General features: G+C 36.6%; 1 protein-coding gene across 13 annotated transcripts in view; it reads right to left on the reverse strand.

Annotated features, from left to right (window-relative positions):
* ZNF536 (zinc finger protein 536) overlaps window positions 1–14,489 on the reverse strand; it is a 451,836-nt gene that overhangs the window by 180,069 nt on the left and 257,278 nt on the right. For all 13 annotated transcript variants that reach the window (XM_090062633.1, XM_090062643.1, XM_090062642.1 and 10 more), the window contains one exon: window positions 10,784–10,936. In XM_090062633.1, the coding sequence (XP_089918759.1) occupies window positions 10,784–10,936 (153 nt within the window). The remainder of the gene's footprint in view (window positions 1–10,783; window positions 10,937–14,489) is intronic.

Here is a 14,489-nt window from a genome sequence, read left to right on the forward strand (position 1 = left end):
GCACTGACAACATACTTTTATTTTTAATTGCTGAGCCCTGAAGATATTCCATTTTCCTTTCAAAGACCCACAGTAGAGTGACCTTCCCTTTGCTGAAGGAGACCTGGACATGACTCCCCACAAATCCCATCAGCCCTAGCCTACAAGAGGATACCAATTGAGACAGTTTGATCAAAAGTGCCAATTTCCCCTAGAGTTGAGTCCACTGAAACTAGAATGCTCCCATCTCTTGCGAGGCTGTGAATGAGGGTTTAAACTGAGGGCTCAAACTCTGATCTAGCATGTTGCAATACACCGAGCCCCCTTAAATCAGAGGACTTGCCAAAAAACTGTGGCAGAGAAAAATATTTGAAAATATTCCCCACAATCTAAATATGAAAGTGACTAGCTTATTTAAAAACAGTTCCCTTACAAAAGTAATTGCTGCGATTCCAGAAGCCAATATAGAGAAGTAGTTAGCATCTGATGAAGTAGGTTGTGGCCTATAAAAGTTTAAGGCTCTAGGCCTCTCTGAACCAGTGAGTTCTGCCTTCTGATAGAAGGTGGAATGAGCAGAGATGAACTAAAGTATCTCCAAAACTGTGACGTTTTGGGATTTGAACAATTTCTAACTCGAATAATTGGTCAGAGATATTTACAAGGCACTCCATCTATCCGGAAGAAATGTGCCAAGTGTCAGTCCCAGTAGCAGTAGTTATAAACTCCTGGGGGAAAGAAATAGCCCGAATTTTTAATGAGAAACCAGCAAGATCCTGAACCTCCCTGTTTCTGTCAGGAACTATAATAATACTAGGAAGCCAAAATAGCATAAACAGGGTCGGACTTTTCTTGTTAGAGGTATACTTGTTTGTATCTAATACTTTGAAGAAACGTTTCAGAAATCTCATCCTCGTGTAATGATTACCCTGATGTTAATGCCAAGAGCGGCATCTGGGTGAGTCATTTAACACCTAATTTCTGCTTGCATAAATCAAATCTGCCATGTAGAGGTGAGGAAAACATTACTTTTTCAACAACTTTCCTAAATTTGATATCAAAGGGTCATTCTTTCATAGTTCACAATGGGACTGTCGGATAATTCTCTGAGCCTTATTTCCATCTCCAGAAACCTTTCACAACCTAACAGAGAACTGTCCCAGTACCTGGTTATAAAACTATTTCACAAGGCAGTAGCTATCTAGATGGCATAATCACTGCTCTCATCTACCTACTAGTCTCAGTTACCAGGCACAAGTCAAATCATAAGAATTGTTCTCTGACAGGATACAACAAAACAATTCAAGACTACTGTAAAAAGTGGACAATATCCTGGCAGACAAGTAGAATCAGACATACTGCCCAGTGGGAATTGTATACTTATACAGATCCAGCCTAGAGGAAAATGGCACCCTGGATGAACTTATATTTGGTGCACTCCCTGCCCCCCCTCCCCCCATTCCTTTCCTTTGGGCCAGGGCCTCCCATGGGCAGAGGATGAAGAGTGACACTTTGGTCCCAGCCTGTGGCAGCGCTACAGGGACCTGGCTGGGATGAGGGCTTTCAGGTTTGAGGTTGGTCCCTTCCTGGCCACCAGCCCACGCCAAGTTCCTCTTCAGCTGCAGCTTGAGGCAGGGGGCAAGGATCAGCCAGGGCAGGGCAGGATCAAGTGGCACCCCCCTCACTGTAGGGACCTGGGAGATCACCTATCCCTAAGGCTGGCTCTGTACTTATACATACAATGAATTACATAAACAACATGGATGTTTATCTTATTCAGACTACTACCACTCCCCCCTATGGTTCTTATATACCACAAAATCACACCATCCATAGGAAGAAACTACTGTGAAGCTAAACAAGAACACTGACAGATTAAATGTATAGATCTGTAGATTTTATGGCCAGAAAACACTATCTCATCACTCTCCCTTCCAGCCCTAACAGCTATGAAATCTTATTTGTAATCTGAATTTGTATAGATTCAGCTCCCAATCACTGCATCTCAGTGGGTCTTTTTTCTATTAGAGAACTGACTACTATGAGAAATCTCTTCCCCTTGTAGGTGCTACAGAATGTAGTCATGTCACCTGTTAACCTTTCCTCACACATTTTCAAAGACACACAATGCTTTTTGTAGCTCCTTTCTGCATCCTTTCCATCAAGTCTTGTGTCACTGGCAAAATTTGCCAGCAACAATTTTAGATTTTCTTCTATATGACTGCTCACATTACAGAAAAGCATTGGCCCAGGGACCTCACTGGAAAAACGCCTACTGCATGATGACTCCCTGTTTACAAATGTATTTTATAATATGGGCCACAGTGATTTTGTATACTGTTTTTTATCAAAATGTCAAAAGTAATACATTATGTTAAGAAAATGACCATAAGAAACTAAATATTAATCTTTACCATCAACATATTAGATGAAGTATTTTTGGTAAGACCTATTTTCATAAGTATATGTTGATTGACATTAATTCTGCCACCATTTTTAATTCTTTACCAAACAAATCGCATATAATTTTTTCCATGTTTTTTTTTTAGGACTGATGTTCAAATGGTACTAAAATAAATTACTCTATAGTTTATTACTAACAAAATAAATCACTGTAGTTTTTTTCCAGATCTTTTTTTTTCTTTCTGAAATACTGGAACAGCATTAATTTGCTTCCTCAATGGTCTGGAACTTTCACAGTGTTCCAAGACACTTAGGCTAGGGACAGAAGTTACACATACACTGGCATAAGTAATTGGAAACCAGTTCAAATCTGTAACACAACAGAAATTCTGTACCTATAAACCCCTTTCAAAATGCCTGAAACCTGTTTAAAATAAACCTGGATGGATAACTGATTTAGCTTAGCTCAATTTATTGAACTTCTGTCCCAGATCCCCTCCAGATTCAAAATTAACTCACTGTCTCCAGCATCCCAGGATGCTTTGCACCTACCCCTCACAGGGTGAGTGGGCTAGCCTTGGCCCAAGTGTCTGCTCCAACCCAGCAGGGGGGCATGCTCTAGCTTCTGGCCTGGGCCACTGCAGGCATGTGGCTGCATTTCTGGAATCAAAAATGAATGTCTGTTCACTTGCTAATTGGTTCAGTCTATGCAGCTTAGACTAACCTGCAAAGATTGAATCGAGTCAGCCTCAGGCTTTCTGAGTGTCTTTCCTTAGCCTTAAGAATCATTTGATTTTAATGGCTGCCATTTACCATTCTTCTTATTGCATGTTATCATTCTAAAATAAATCTTCCTGCTCTTTTCTAAATAAAGGATAGAAATATTAATTTAATGCTTCTGTAGTTTTCTGTATCACAGTTGATAATTTTAGCATTGATGTATGATATCAGACATACACCATACTGTTTATCTAACTGTTCTTAACCTAAGTAGCTATAGATTTTTTCTGGTACCTTTAGATTCCCTTATCAAATGTCTATATTTCCTAACTGCTAATTTGTACTGACTGCTTTCAGCTTTTCTATTATGTTTATTTATTATAAGACTTTTACATTTTTTACATATTTACATCTGTACTTTGCTTCTTACCACCAAAACAATTTCTGGTAGTACTCCTTCACAGCATATAGGCTCTTTACATTAGTTCAGGAACTTAGTCACACTGACAGCTCTTGCAGCTAGCAGCAGGGTTTTTGACATCACTTACAGACAATGTAAGTCAAATTTGGCCCCATATACTTCTACATATGGTTTTATTTTATGTTAAGCATAATGAAATCCAACAGCTTAACTCCAGTGAATATTGTTTAATAAAACTATTGAAAACATTTTATGGCATCTTTTATTTTATCATTGGAGTGGTTATTGATAACCTATTTTATCCATTGTACAGTAGATATTTTAGAAATGGATTGCTGTATGGTTTAATTAGTTCATTATTATGCCTATTCTTACACAGTAATTTCTTTTATCATTCTAATCATTCACTTCACACTTTTTAAACCAAATGGAATATCAAAGGTTCTGTAAGATTATTTTTGGATCATGCACATGTTTTACCACACAATTAATCTGTTTGTCAGAAATACCAGTTGACGTCTTCCCTTTACGACTCACTTTACTCATACTTTAACTCAATAGATAAGATTTGGATATACTCCTCCATCTCACAAAAAATAAAATAAAACAAAACATTTTTGACGCTATGACTCAGTTTATTAAGGGGATTCCATTCTAGTACTTGACAAACAGTAAATGTTTTAATTTTTGGTAAAGTTATATAATTGAATATTTTCATTTATTTACATATTCTCTCTAAAATTTATTTAGTCTTTTTACATGTCTTTACTTAGTTAATGCACAAAGAGATAAATATGGTTGTTCCTTTGCAGTGAAGCTCCAGTACATTAATATAAACTGTACACTAATTCCCCCAAAGCATATATATGTTGTAAACCTGAAGACTTTTTACACAGCTGCTTATTGCTAAACAGTGCCTTGTCCAGAAGGGGACAATCTGTGTCTCTAATTGCTGTCACTGAAGCTGAGATTCATTATGTGACTTTCCCATTAAAATGTGAGCATTAATTTGTATAATGAAATATCACCCACTGCAGTGTTCATTAGCCATGCCCTACTGTATACTGCACATTGTTAGCTACCTAGAAACTGTAGTTAATTTCACTAATGGATATTTCCCTACTTAGTGTTTGGTAGGAAATTTATACTGTAACATTACCTCTTAAACTTTTAAGGAAATTTAAATTCAATCAATTATTTTCAACAAAAGTTTGGGATATCATTAAGGCAGGAAAAGGCAAGCTGTACAATGTTAAGGATGGGAAATCTGGAGAAATCTAGAGAAATGAAAAGTCCTTTTAGTTCATCTCAGAAATGTAAGAATAAAGGATGTTCAGTACCAAAATTGTCTCCTCTTGGAGCACACATCCCCATTTTCCTTAATTATTCATATTGCTCATCCCACTACAAGCGCCTTCAGAGAATGGCAACAGGCAGTCTTTTTTTAGGAAGAAAATGTGAATTGAATTCATTTAAACAGCACCATTTTTAGTGTATTTCATCAGTTCATCTAAGCAAGTTTTAAAATGCCACAGTTGCATTTTAAAGAGAATCGAGCAACAGTAATGCTGCAGGATGTATATTATATATACATGTGTGTATTGTGTAGCATATGTAACACAGGTCAGTTGATATGGCTCAGTGAAGCTTTTTCCCTTTATCTCCTCTTCAGTATGTGAATGCAGCTCACTTCCTACTCAGGGCCAATTTCTGATTCATACATATGACTTTTTTACTCAGGCGAATACACAAGCCAGGGTATAAGCACACCCAAGTCTTGATGTGGGTAGAACTCTAATATGTGTATACTTGTACCCTTGCAGGTACCTTTGCAGGTTTGTGAACACCTACAGTGAGAACATACACATTTTCAAGTCTGAAAATTTGTCCCAACACAACTTGCTTATGGGCAATGACAGTGAGCACAATCTCATCATTTCTTACTTATCCATTTCTGTGCCCTTTTAAAGCTCAGTTTTTTAGGGTGACAAACACCTTCGATTCTCATTGACTGCAACAGAAATTGAAGGCATTAATGAAGCTATAGAGGGTGCTTATTACCATGTCAGATGAAACCTTAAATGACTTGGTTCATAGGACAAACCACACTTCCCTGTACAGCATATACTATCCATATACATTACTTAGAGTATTGGAACTGTTCATGATCTTTGCTGTTTTTATCCTGATAAAACCCCAGGAAGTAATATCCTCATTTCATAAATGGGGAACAGAGGTACAGAGCAGTTAAGTGATTTGATATATGTCACACATGACTGTGGTCACTCAGGGACTGACTTTACATCTCCCATGTCCTAAGGTAGAACCTAATTATTGGATAATCCTTTCTCTCGTCTTAAGTGTCATTACTGACATTTTACTGGAATGTCTGTCCTTACATAAAACAGTGCATTCTATGCCCCTGTAGGGCTGTGAGTATAGGACAGAAAATAAAGGATGCCAGCATAACTTAGGAGTACAAAACCATAACTAATTAAAGTAATTAACCAGTACATTGCACTATCGTACATACCAGTATGTTGAGCTATCATATATACTATAACACCCTTTAGTAGCATTATGGTAGCTGTGATGGTCCAGAAAATATGTGAGAAGCAAGAACTGTATGATACGCTTGATTATAAAGTTTTTGTGCACTGTCTCTGCACTTTCATTTATTCTGGAAAAGTATTTTGGAGATCTACAGGAATGGAGCCGATCGAACAATATCCCAGAGTAATTCCATCAAGGAATGTTCTTGTTCTTGTCATAAAGTAAGGATTCGCCCAACCTCTTTGTATGCTTAAACTGTACTATCCTTGTTACTGATATTAAGACATTTGGGATCAAATTCTCACAGAACTGTCACACCAGCTCCCTTGGAATTACTCCTGATTTCAATTGGCACGAATGAGATCAGCATCGGTATACACGTTCCAGCTGTGTGAATCTATTTCTATATTATCAGCATTTTGTTTAGGTGAGCCATGTCTAACCAGAGAGGTGCTTTTAACAACAGAGTAATGGTTTCCTGAACTATGCTAGCTTAGAAGCTGAAAGTTCTACAGGAAGACTGAACTACTAATTTTTGTATCACGTGGCCCTTTCTGACTCTTGTAGCATAAGCACACAGAAATCCAACAGCTGACCTACTCCATTTACAAAAACCTCCCCCACTGAATACTGTTCAGTCAGCAGAAGAGGAATTAATCCGTGCATTAGGATGTTGGGAGTGAACCGAACCAGTTAACTGAGTACTTGTGTTTCTTTTCTAAGAAAACAGAGGGCAGTTTCATTTGATACAGAGACAAAAGAAGCTCAAGTGCCTTCTTTGGCCCAACAGTGCCGGGGGCTCCTTTTAGCTGGATCAGACTCTGAGTCTGGTTTTGGCATGTATACCAAGCCATCCTACCTATAGGCCTCCAAACACACAGATGTTCAGAGGAACCTGACTTTTCCTGAACTGCTTGAGCTCATCTCTAACAAACAGGTGCTGCGAGAACAAGAGCAGTAATTGAGTTAATGTAGTGGAGAAACACAGGAGAGTGTGTTTTATCAATCAGTTATATGATCCAGACATATAATAAAGTCAGATTGTAATACAAACTACAGAAAACTGACAAACACCATCCTAGATAAGTATGAACTAAACAATATAATATTTGCTTAATAATTGGTATCTATTACATCATTTCCATTTGCTGCATAAGAAATGAAATTTGATTTAATAACTCTAGTAATTTGCCATTTTACATTTTTTCTAATGTTTATTATGATTATTTATACAGTTTAAAACACTGTTTCATTTTTAAAATACTCTTGTCATTATTTTACAAATACTTTGTTCTTAGTTTAATGGAAATTGATCCTTATCTATTTTAATTTCATCATGCTTTTAAAATACACTGCAAATGCTGTTTCAATAGTTTGCATAATGTTTCTGTAAAGTCATATTTTTTGTTCTATTACCAGAAGGACTTTTTTTCTTACTCTGATTCTAAGGTGGTTTTAAAGCATAATTTTTAGGGAATGCTTTCATTTTAATTTATTTGTTTTCTACAAATTATACTCTGCAAATATTGTAAGCAAGATATTGTCATCTTTAAGGAAACAAAAACCAGTGAATACCTATTCTTGGTAAGGTTTTTCAGAAGGGGTAGGGAGAGGAGCAAGATGAAAGGGAAGCAAAGAGGAGGTACCCAGTGCATTCATCTACATGTGCAATTAAGACGGAGAGACAAACACCGGCACAGTTTGTGCTGGAGAAAACTGCTCCCAGGTGCAGTATTTACATATGCACCCAGGACTGCAGAAATTCAGGCCAAAGAGGAGCAGCCCTGGGCTGGCAGGGATCGGGGGGTGGGGGGGATCAGGCCTGGGACATGAGGGTGCTACAGTGGGGGTAGGCAGCAGGAAGCCCCTGCACTGTCATACCCTTTTGCCCTAGCCAGCCTGTCACAACCTACATGTGTGTTACAGCACACATAACTAGTATGCTGTACTGTCCAAGACAGTACTATCCTATGGCAAAGTTAATTAATTTACTGTGCCCTAATACTGGCACATATGCAGACTGTGACGCTTTACTGTGGAGCTAATTAGCTGATGCAGTAAAGGACACATGTAGATGCACCCAGTTTTCCCTAAATCTTCCACTATTTTAAACATTAAAATAGTGTAAAATCACACTTATTGGGTTACTTTCAAATAATGGTATTGCCATATATTTACTTTTATTACAGTAGTAAATATAGAAATGAGGCCTGTGTTGTGTTAGGTACTGTACAACTCTAAACAACTAGTAAAGATAAAGTCATTGCCCTAAAGGGAATGCATGCAAAAGTGAAACAATATTAAGGGTCACATTTTCAGAATCACATTAAATCTATCATACATGGTCAGTTCAATGACAGAAAGATAAGATATAATGAATATATTCTATCAGTTCCTTTAAATGTCCTAATTTTGCCAATTTGGGGCCCTTGTAATCAAATTTTCAAAAGCATTCTATTTGCATACTCAGAAATATAGGCTGCCTATACACATGCTGGTTCACATTCAAATTAGATTCAGTCTGCTCCACATTCTAATTAAAACACTCTAGCGTGGCCTCACCATCACGTGTATAAGCCTCTGCACATTTAAAAATGGCTGCAGGGGTTCTTTATCTAAGCCTCATCAAATGAGGTCTAAATAGTGTCCTGTGGCCATTTTTAAACATGCAGGTGAGGTGTTATAATTACTAACTGCTCCGATTAAAGCATCCCCACCCGAAGCATGCTTGTAGGTGGCCGTAGTTTCAAGGTTCTGAGAGTAGAAATGAGAAGCATACCCCAATAGCCACCCCAATACCTGATTTATGTCAGGAAATAGTACTTGCTTACCCGATTTGTAAAATTAAAAACAAAGAAAAGAGAATGCACTCATAGGTACAGCTACAAAGTCTCTCTTCAACTTTCTCATTCTGTAAATAACTGAAGAATGTTTAAACTGTTTTCACTGAAACATTCTAATATAACTGTGGTCTAATCTTTCAGGAAAAATCTGGAAGGTCATACATATTAACTACCCAAATTGCCCAGTAGTTTACCTGCTGGCTAGAAAGAAGGATACTGCATGTGAAAATGATTTGCACAGGTGACCATGCAAGTTCATCAATAAGTCTCTAATCTCTCCTGATAGTCTCTACCCCAGGCCTATCTATCTATACCCCCATTCAGCTTCTAGATCTAAAGACCTAGGTACTAAACCCCATATATGGTTTCCAGAGGATAAGAGATTCAGACTCTGCCAACTGAGGTTGAGAATAAACTGAATTTTCTGATTCAAAGCCGATTCTACTGTTTCAGACAGTTTTCTGAGCTCCCCCCAACCCTGCCATACCCCCTTCCAAAATGGAGTGAGAGCTACATAATTTCTTGCAAAACATTTTCTTTAAACTGAATTCCAGGCCAACTTAAACAAGTCATTTCATCTTATTTTGATGCTATCAAGTCATTCATTCCAATTTCAATGGTTTACAATATTTATTTATTTATTGCTATAAGAAACAATTTCATTTTGAAATGAAAAATCAAAACATTCCATTCTGAACATGTCAAAACAGGACATTTCTGAAGCATTACTGAAATGCTTCATTTATTAATTTTTTTTAATGAAATGTTGTTTGGATCAACACGTTTTTCAAAACATTTTCATGTCAAGGAAAATGAAATGGCATTTTGTATTGAAAAAAAAAAATTTCAACAAACATTTCCACCTAGCTCTCCCACCAGGCATATCTTTTAAGAAAAATGCTTCTTTTTGGATAGCCACCCTCCTCCCTCACCCACTTTACAGAGCCTCACATAGCCAACAGTTGCAGAGATAGCTATAGGCCTGTAGAGTTCATAATATATGGATACATGGGATACAGAAATGTCATATTAGCCTTGAATTATGCATAGAATTTCAAGTCATGTCAATGGAAACTAAGCACATAGGTAAAGGCCATTGTATGGCAGTCAGTCATTTACCATACAATGATTATAAGGTTTATTAAGCACCCATTAAAATATCTCTGTATATCATCCTTATGCTTATTTTATTAGAAAACATACTACAATATTTTTAAGGAAAAGATTACAGTTTCCTAGCCTTTAACACAGACCATACTCTGAATGAAATAAAACAATGATGGTGCCCGCATAACCAGAAAGTCTGCACAGGGTGAAAATAACTAACAAATTGCTATTATAAAACTAAAATAGGAGTAGGTACAGGTAGTGACTAGTAAGACTAGTGCAAAAATGTTAATTTCTAAATGTATTTGATAACCTGAAGGAGTTAAAATGTCCATGTGCATGCCAAGAGATGAAAAATGAGAATAGTAACAATAAATTGGATAGAAAGAATAACTTAAAACGAAACTATGAGTCCCTAAATAAATGTTAAGGGGGGCCTTTAGAGCAGTTAGTGTGACCGAAACCAATATGCTTGCACAGAAGAACAAGGGTAATTGAAGGACACAATGGTGAAACAGACTGAGATTTAAATTATCTCAAATAGGGAAAGATGAGTCTTTTCAAGTTGTCTTTTCACCAGTCAAATGTCCATGAGCGTTTTATTTAAGAAGATTGCCATATATCTTTCTCAAAAGTTCCTTCTGAGTGAACTACCACATCTTCACCTAAATTAGAAATTAAAACTTGAAACCAGGTGTTTATTTTAACACACCCACACAAGGCTCTTTCTATCAATGCCATATTCTTCTCATCCCCTTACCTGTGTGTATTCTCAAGTGGACTTTTAAATGGTGTGATGTTCTGAAAGTTTTTCCACAATAGGGACAGTCTTTCATGGCAGAACCAAGACTCCTGTCTCTCAGTAAAGCTGGCTGCGGGACTCCTACAGATCTCCCAGCTTCTTCTCCGATGTCTGAAACAGAAATGTTCTCACATCACTTCAGCACATGTCAGAAGTTGTTCTCACTAAAACTGCTAACACAACACAAAGTTAAACATGTCAATACTACACCTGTCTATTTCATTCTTTAAATCTGACAGAATGCTGACAATTCATGTATTTTCTTGTTATTCTCTTAAATTATTTCATCTTTCCTATCATCATTTTAAGCAGCATATGGTACCTTTATATTGAACTGAATTATACAAGAAAAGAAACAGCTGCGTCAGCAGCTGGTTTGATTTCTTCTTTTGCTTAGTTCCTACTAATTCCACCCCCCCCCCCCAAAAAAAAAGTTTTAAAATGTTATTGTGTTGAAGCTGGTTAATTTCTAATTATTGTAAAAGAGCTGTACATTTTTAGATTTAAAAAAGTTTGTATTTCGTATCTTAAAAACAAAAACAGCAGTACAGTTGTGGTGATAATGGGGAAGACTGCAGTGACAGTCTTGTGGGCATTATCTCCTTTCCTGCACACAGACTATGTCAATTTTCTTCCTGGGCTTTCCACCAATGGAGTTCAGCTGCATGAGTCTTTTTGAGGCCTAATATCAGGAAACACCAAAGGACAAGCAGGCCAATTGAAGAGAACTGTCTTTCCCACAACCACTGAACAATATTCAACTGCTTTGTTTCTCTTTCTTGACATACAAGGCTGCACTTACACATTGCATCTTATTACAATGGCTCTTGTGCCTAGGACACCATTATCATCTTCAGATTTAAAAAATCTGGTTGTTTTCAACCACTTGGAACAAACTGACAAGTTACTATTCAAGTAGGTTCTGAACAAAGTGGGTTACAATTTAGGCAAAGGACTGACCAAAATTTACAAAAAACATAGGGTATTTTTTTAAGTCTTTATTCAAACCAATCATGTATCCCAAATATTATCTAGCATTTATGAAGAGTTCCCATTTAATATGTGGCATATGTACATAAGCATACATCAGACAACAGGATGGTAAGTGCAGAAATGAAATAACAATATTGTCACAACCTAGAAATACAATACACAGAGACACATTTTCAAATTATATGCAGAAGTTGAGCTATATGATACCCAATGATATTAACAGGAAGCACATATTTAAATCTTGATAATTTTCCCGATAAACTATTGATTAAAGTATCTGTTATGCTGCTAGAAAATGAAATGTAACTTATGTGGTGCTGTTCTTTACTTAGAAGTGATGGACAAAACAAAAGTATGTAAACACTTGACTAATAAAAAGGATATATACATTAGCATGACATAAATACCATATTACTGAAAAGGGGAACAACTGTAGATATTATAACTATATGCTAAACTATGGTGAACACTGTCACTTTTTTGAAGCAGTCTCAGATAGGGGTGTACCGAAGACACAGTGAGAGTGAAAATGAGAGAACAGCTAGAGACATACGTGAATAGCCTTAACAATTAAATTTTTAATTGCAACAACAAAATGCTCTTACCTAACACAGTTGAAAGCATTATGAGAATCTATTAATTAGGTAACAAAACTCAAAAGTTCTAAATCCCCAGCTACTTTTTTCCAATGTACCTGATTAGATAAAAATATAATTTCTTTGTGAAAAGCCAGATATATCTATGTTTGAAATATATTTAGCATAGCCACTGGGAATATACACAGCCGTATAAAAGCAAAGATCATTGCAAAGATCATTTTAAGTTAAAAAGGATAGTATTCTACAATAAACCCATACCTCACTAATATTCTGTAAAAGTTTTAAGTTCTGCTTCAAACTTGCAAAGTTAAACACAACATTTAAATTAGAAGGGCAGTAGCTGTCATTTTGAATTATTCACAAGTATTTAAAAGTAACATAATGCAGATTATATGTTGCTTTTCAGTAACAAGACAGACAAATATAGGTACTATCCTATATTTCCAATCTCCTCAAGGGATGCTGGTTTTCTACTATTTTATAAGGAGCGTGTAACAGGAAAGTTATGTAAGATAGTGTCCAGAACTGCTTTGGGAAAAAGCATTTCTGAGGCTGTGAAGTACAAAATACAGTATGTATGATGATACTGAGAGATTTTAGTTTAATTTTCAATAAATATTGTGTGGACATTATAGATAAATATATAGATAAAGCTAACAAGCCACTCAGGATAAATTTACAGAACAAGACTACTAGTTATGTTTTGCTATATGTCACTCTAAATGATGGCCTGTTATCCATTTCCCTTTTATCTTTCTATCTAGAATATGTGTGGCCCAATAAAAAAGAATAAATTTGTAAGATAAACAGCCCGCCTTGCAGATTTAAGAGTCTAATTTTCACTTTATGCAAAATTGAATTTTTTTGAGGCAGTGAGACTATAGAGTTTACTCTAGCACTAATCCCTCTGAAAAAGCAAACTGAAAACAACAATGAAGCAGAGAAAGATGTGGGTGGTCTGAAGAGCTTTCCCTTAGATTTAAGTAGACATACAGTAGATAGCTCTAAAGGCTTTCCTCTAACAGGGCCTTACCTTTAAGAACTTTTTCTTCCCACAGTGAACGCATTCCTAAGACTTTAAAGCTGGGCTGAGGGTTTTTCTTTTGAATTGCTTTGCTTACAAAGCCCACCGAAGTGCTGGAGGCTGCTGCTACCTGAATGAATAGCTTTACATCTAAGTCCTTTTATTTGAATCAATGAAACTATAAGTTCACGGTTGCTGTCTGCTCCTCTCAGACCCCAGCCCACATCTCTGCTCTGCTCACTAAAGTACTGAATCAGCAAACTATCCCTATTTGCTAAAACACTTAATCACTCCCTTAACTGTAGCATGCGCTTACATCACAACTACTACCCCATAACAACTGCACTGATTAAAGCAGTGCCTAAAAGGCTAAGGAAAATATAAGGAGTGTATATGAGTGAATGTTAAAAAGGAAAATAAATCTGTAAAACAAAAGAATTATTATGGGGGAGTGGGTATTAAGACATTAAGAAAGCTGCTCCATGCGGCTTTACCAATAAACATCAATCCTAACCTTCAACTTCCCTTCCCTATACATCTACTTCAAGAACTTTGCTAAGTAGAAATTGGCAATTGGGTTGAACTGTACCAGTTTGTGGGAATGTCTGCAATGAGCAAAAGGACATAAGGTTTGACTGAGCAAAATTATTGCAAATTTAATCAAGATTTTCCCCAAAGTTTCTGAGCTGATCCATTTCCAAAAATAAATAAATAAATAAGTATATAATTAAAAAAATAAAAATCCCACTAATTTTGTGAGGAAAAAGAACAGTTGACTATCTTACATTAACCATGGTTATTTGAGTTGTGTTGCCCATATAGCTTCTTTTGGTGGGTGTACATACTTCATGGACATGAGACTGGATTCATTTTGGCTACCGGTTTCTATCATAGCTTTCACCCTGGATTCCTTTCTGGCCTAGTGTATTCAAGAACATGACGGACATCAAATGTCTCCCTCTTTTGCCAATGAAAAATCTATAGCCACAGGAATTCACAGAACAGGAAAAGAGAGAGGACTCTCGGATCCAAGTGAGCAATGCATTTA

The sequence above is a fragment of the Crocodylus siamensis genome, chromosome 9 (assembly GCF_052110815.1).
Source record: "Crocodylus siamensis isolate JL-2025a chromosome 9, ASM5211081v1, whole genome shotgun sequence".
Classification (NCBI taxonomy): Eukaryota; Metazoa; Chordata; order Crocodylia; family Crocodylidae; genus Crocodylus; species Crocodylus siamensis.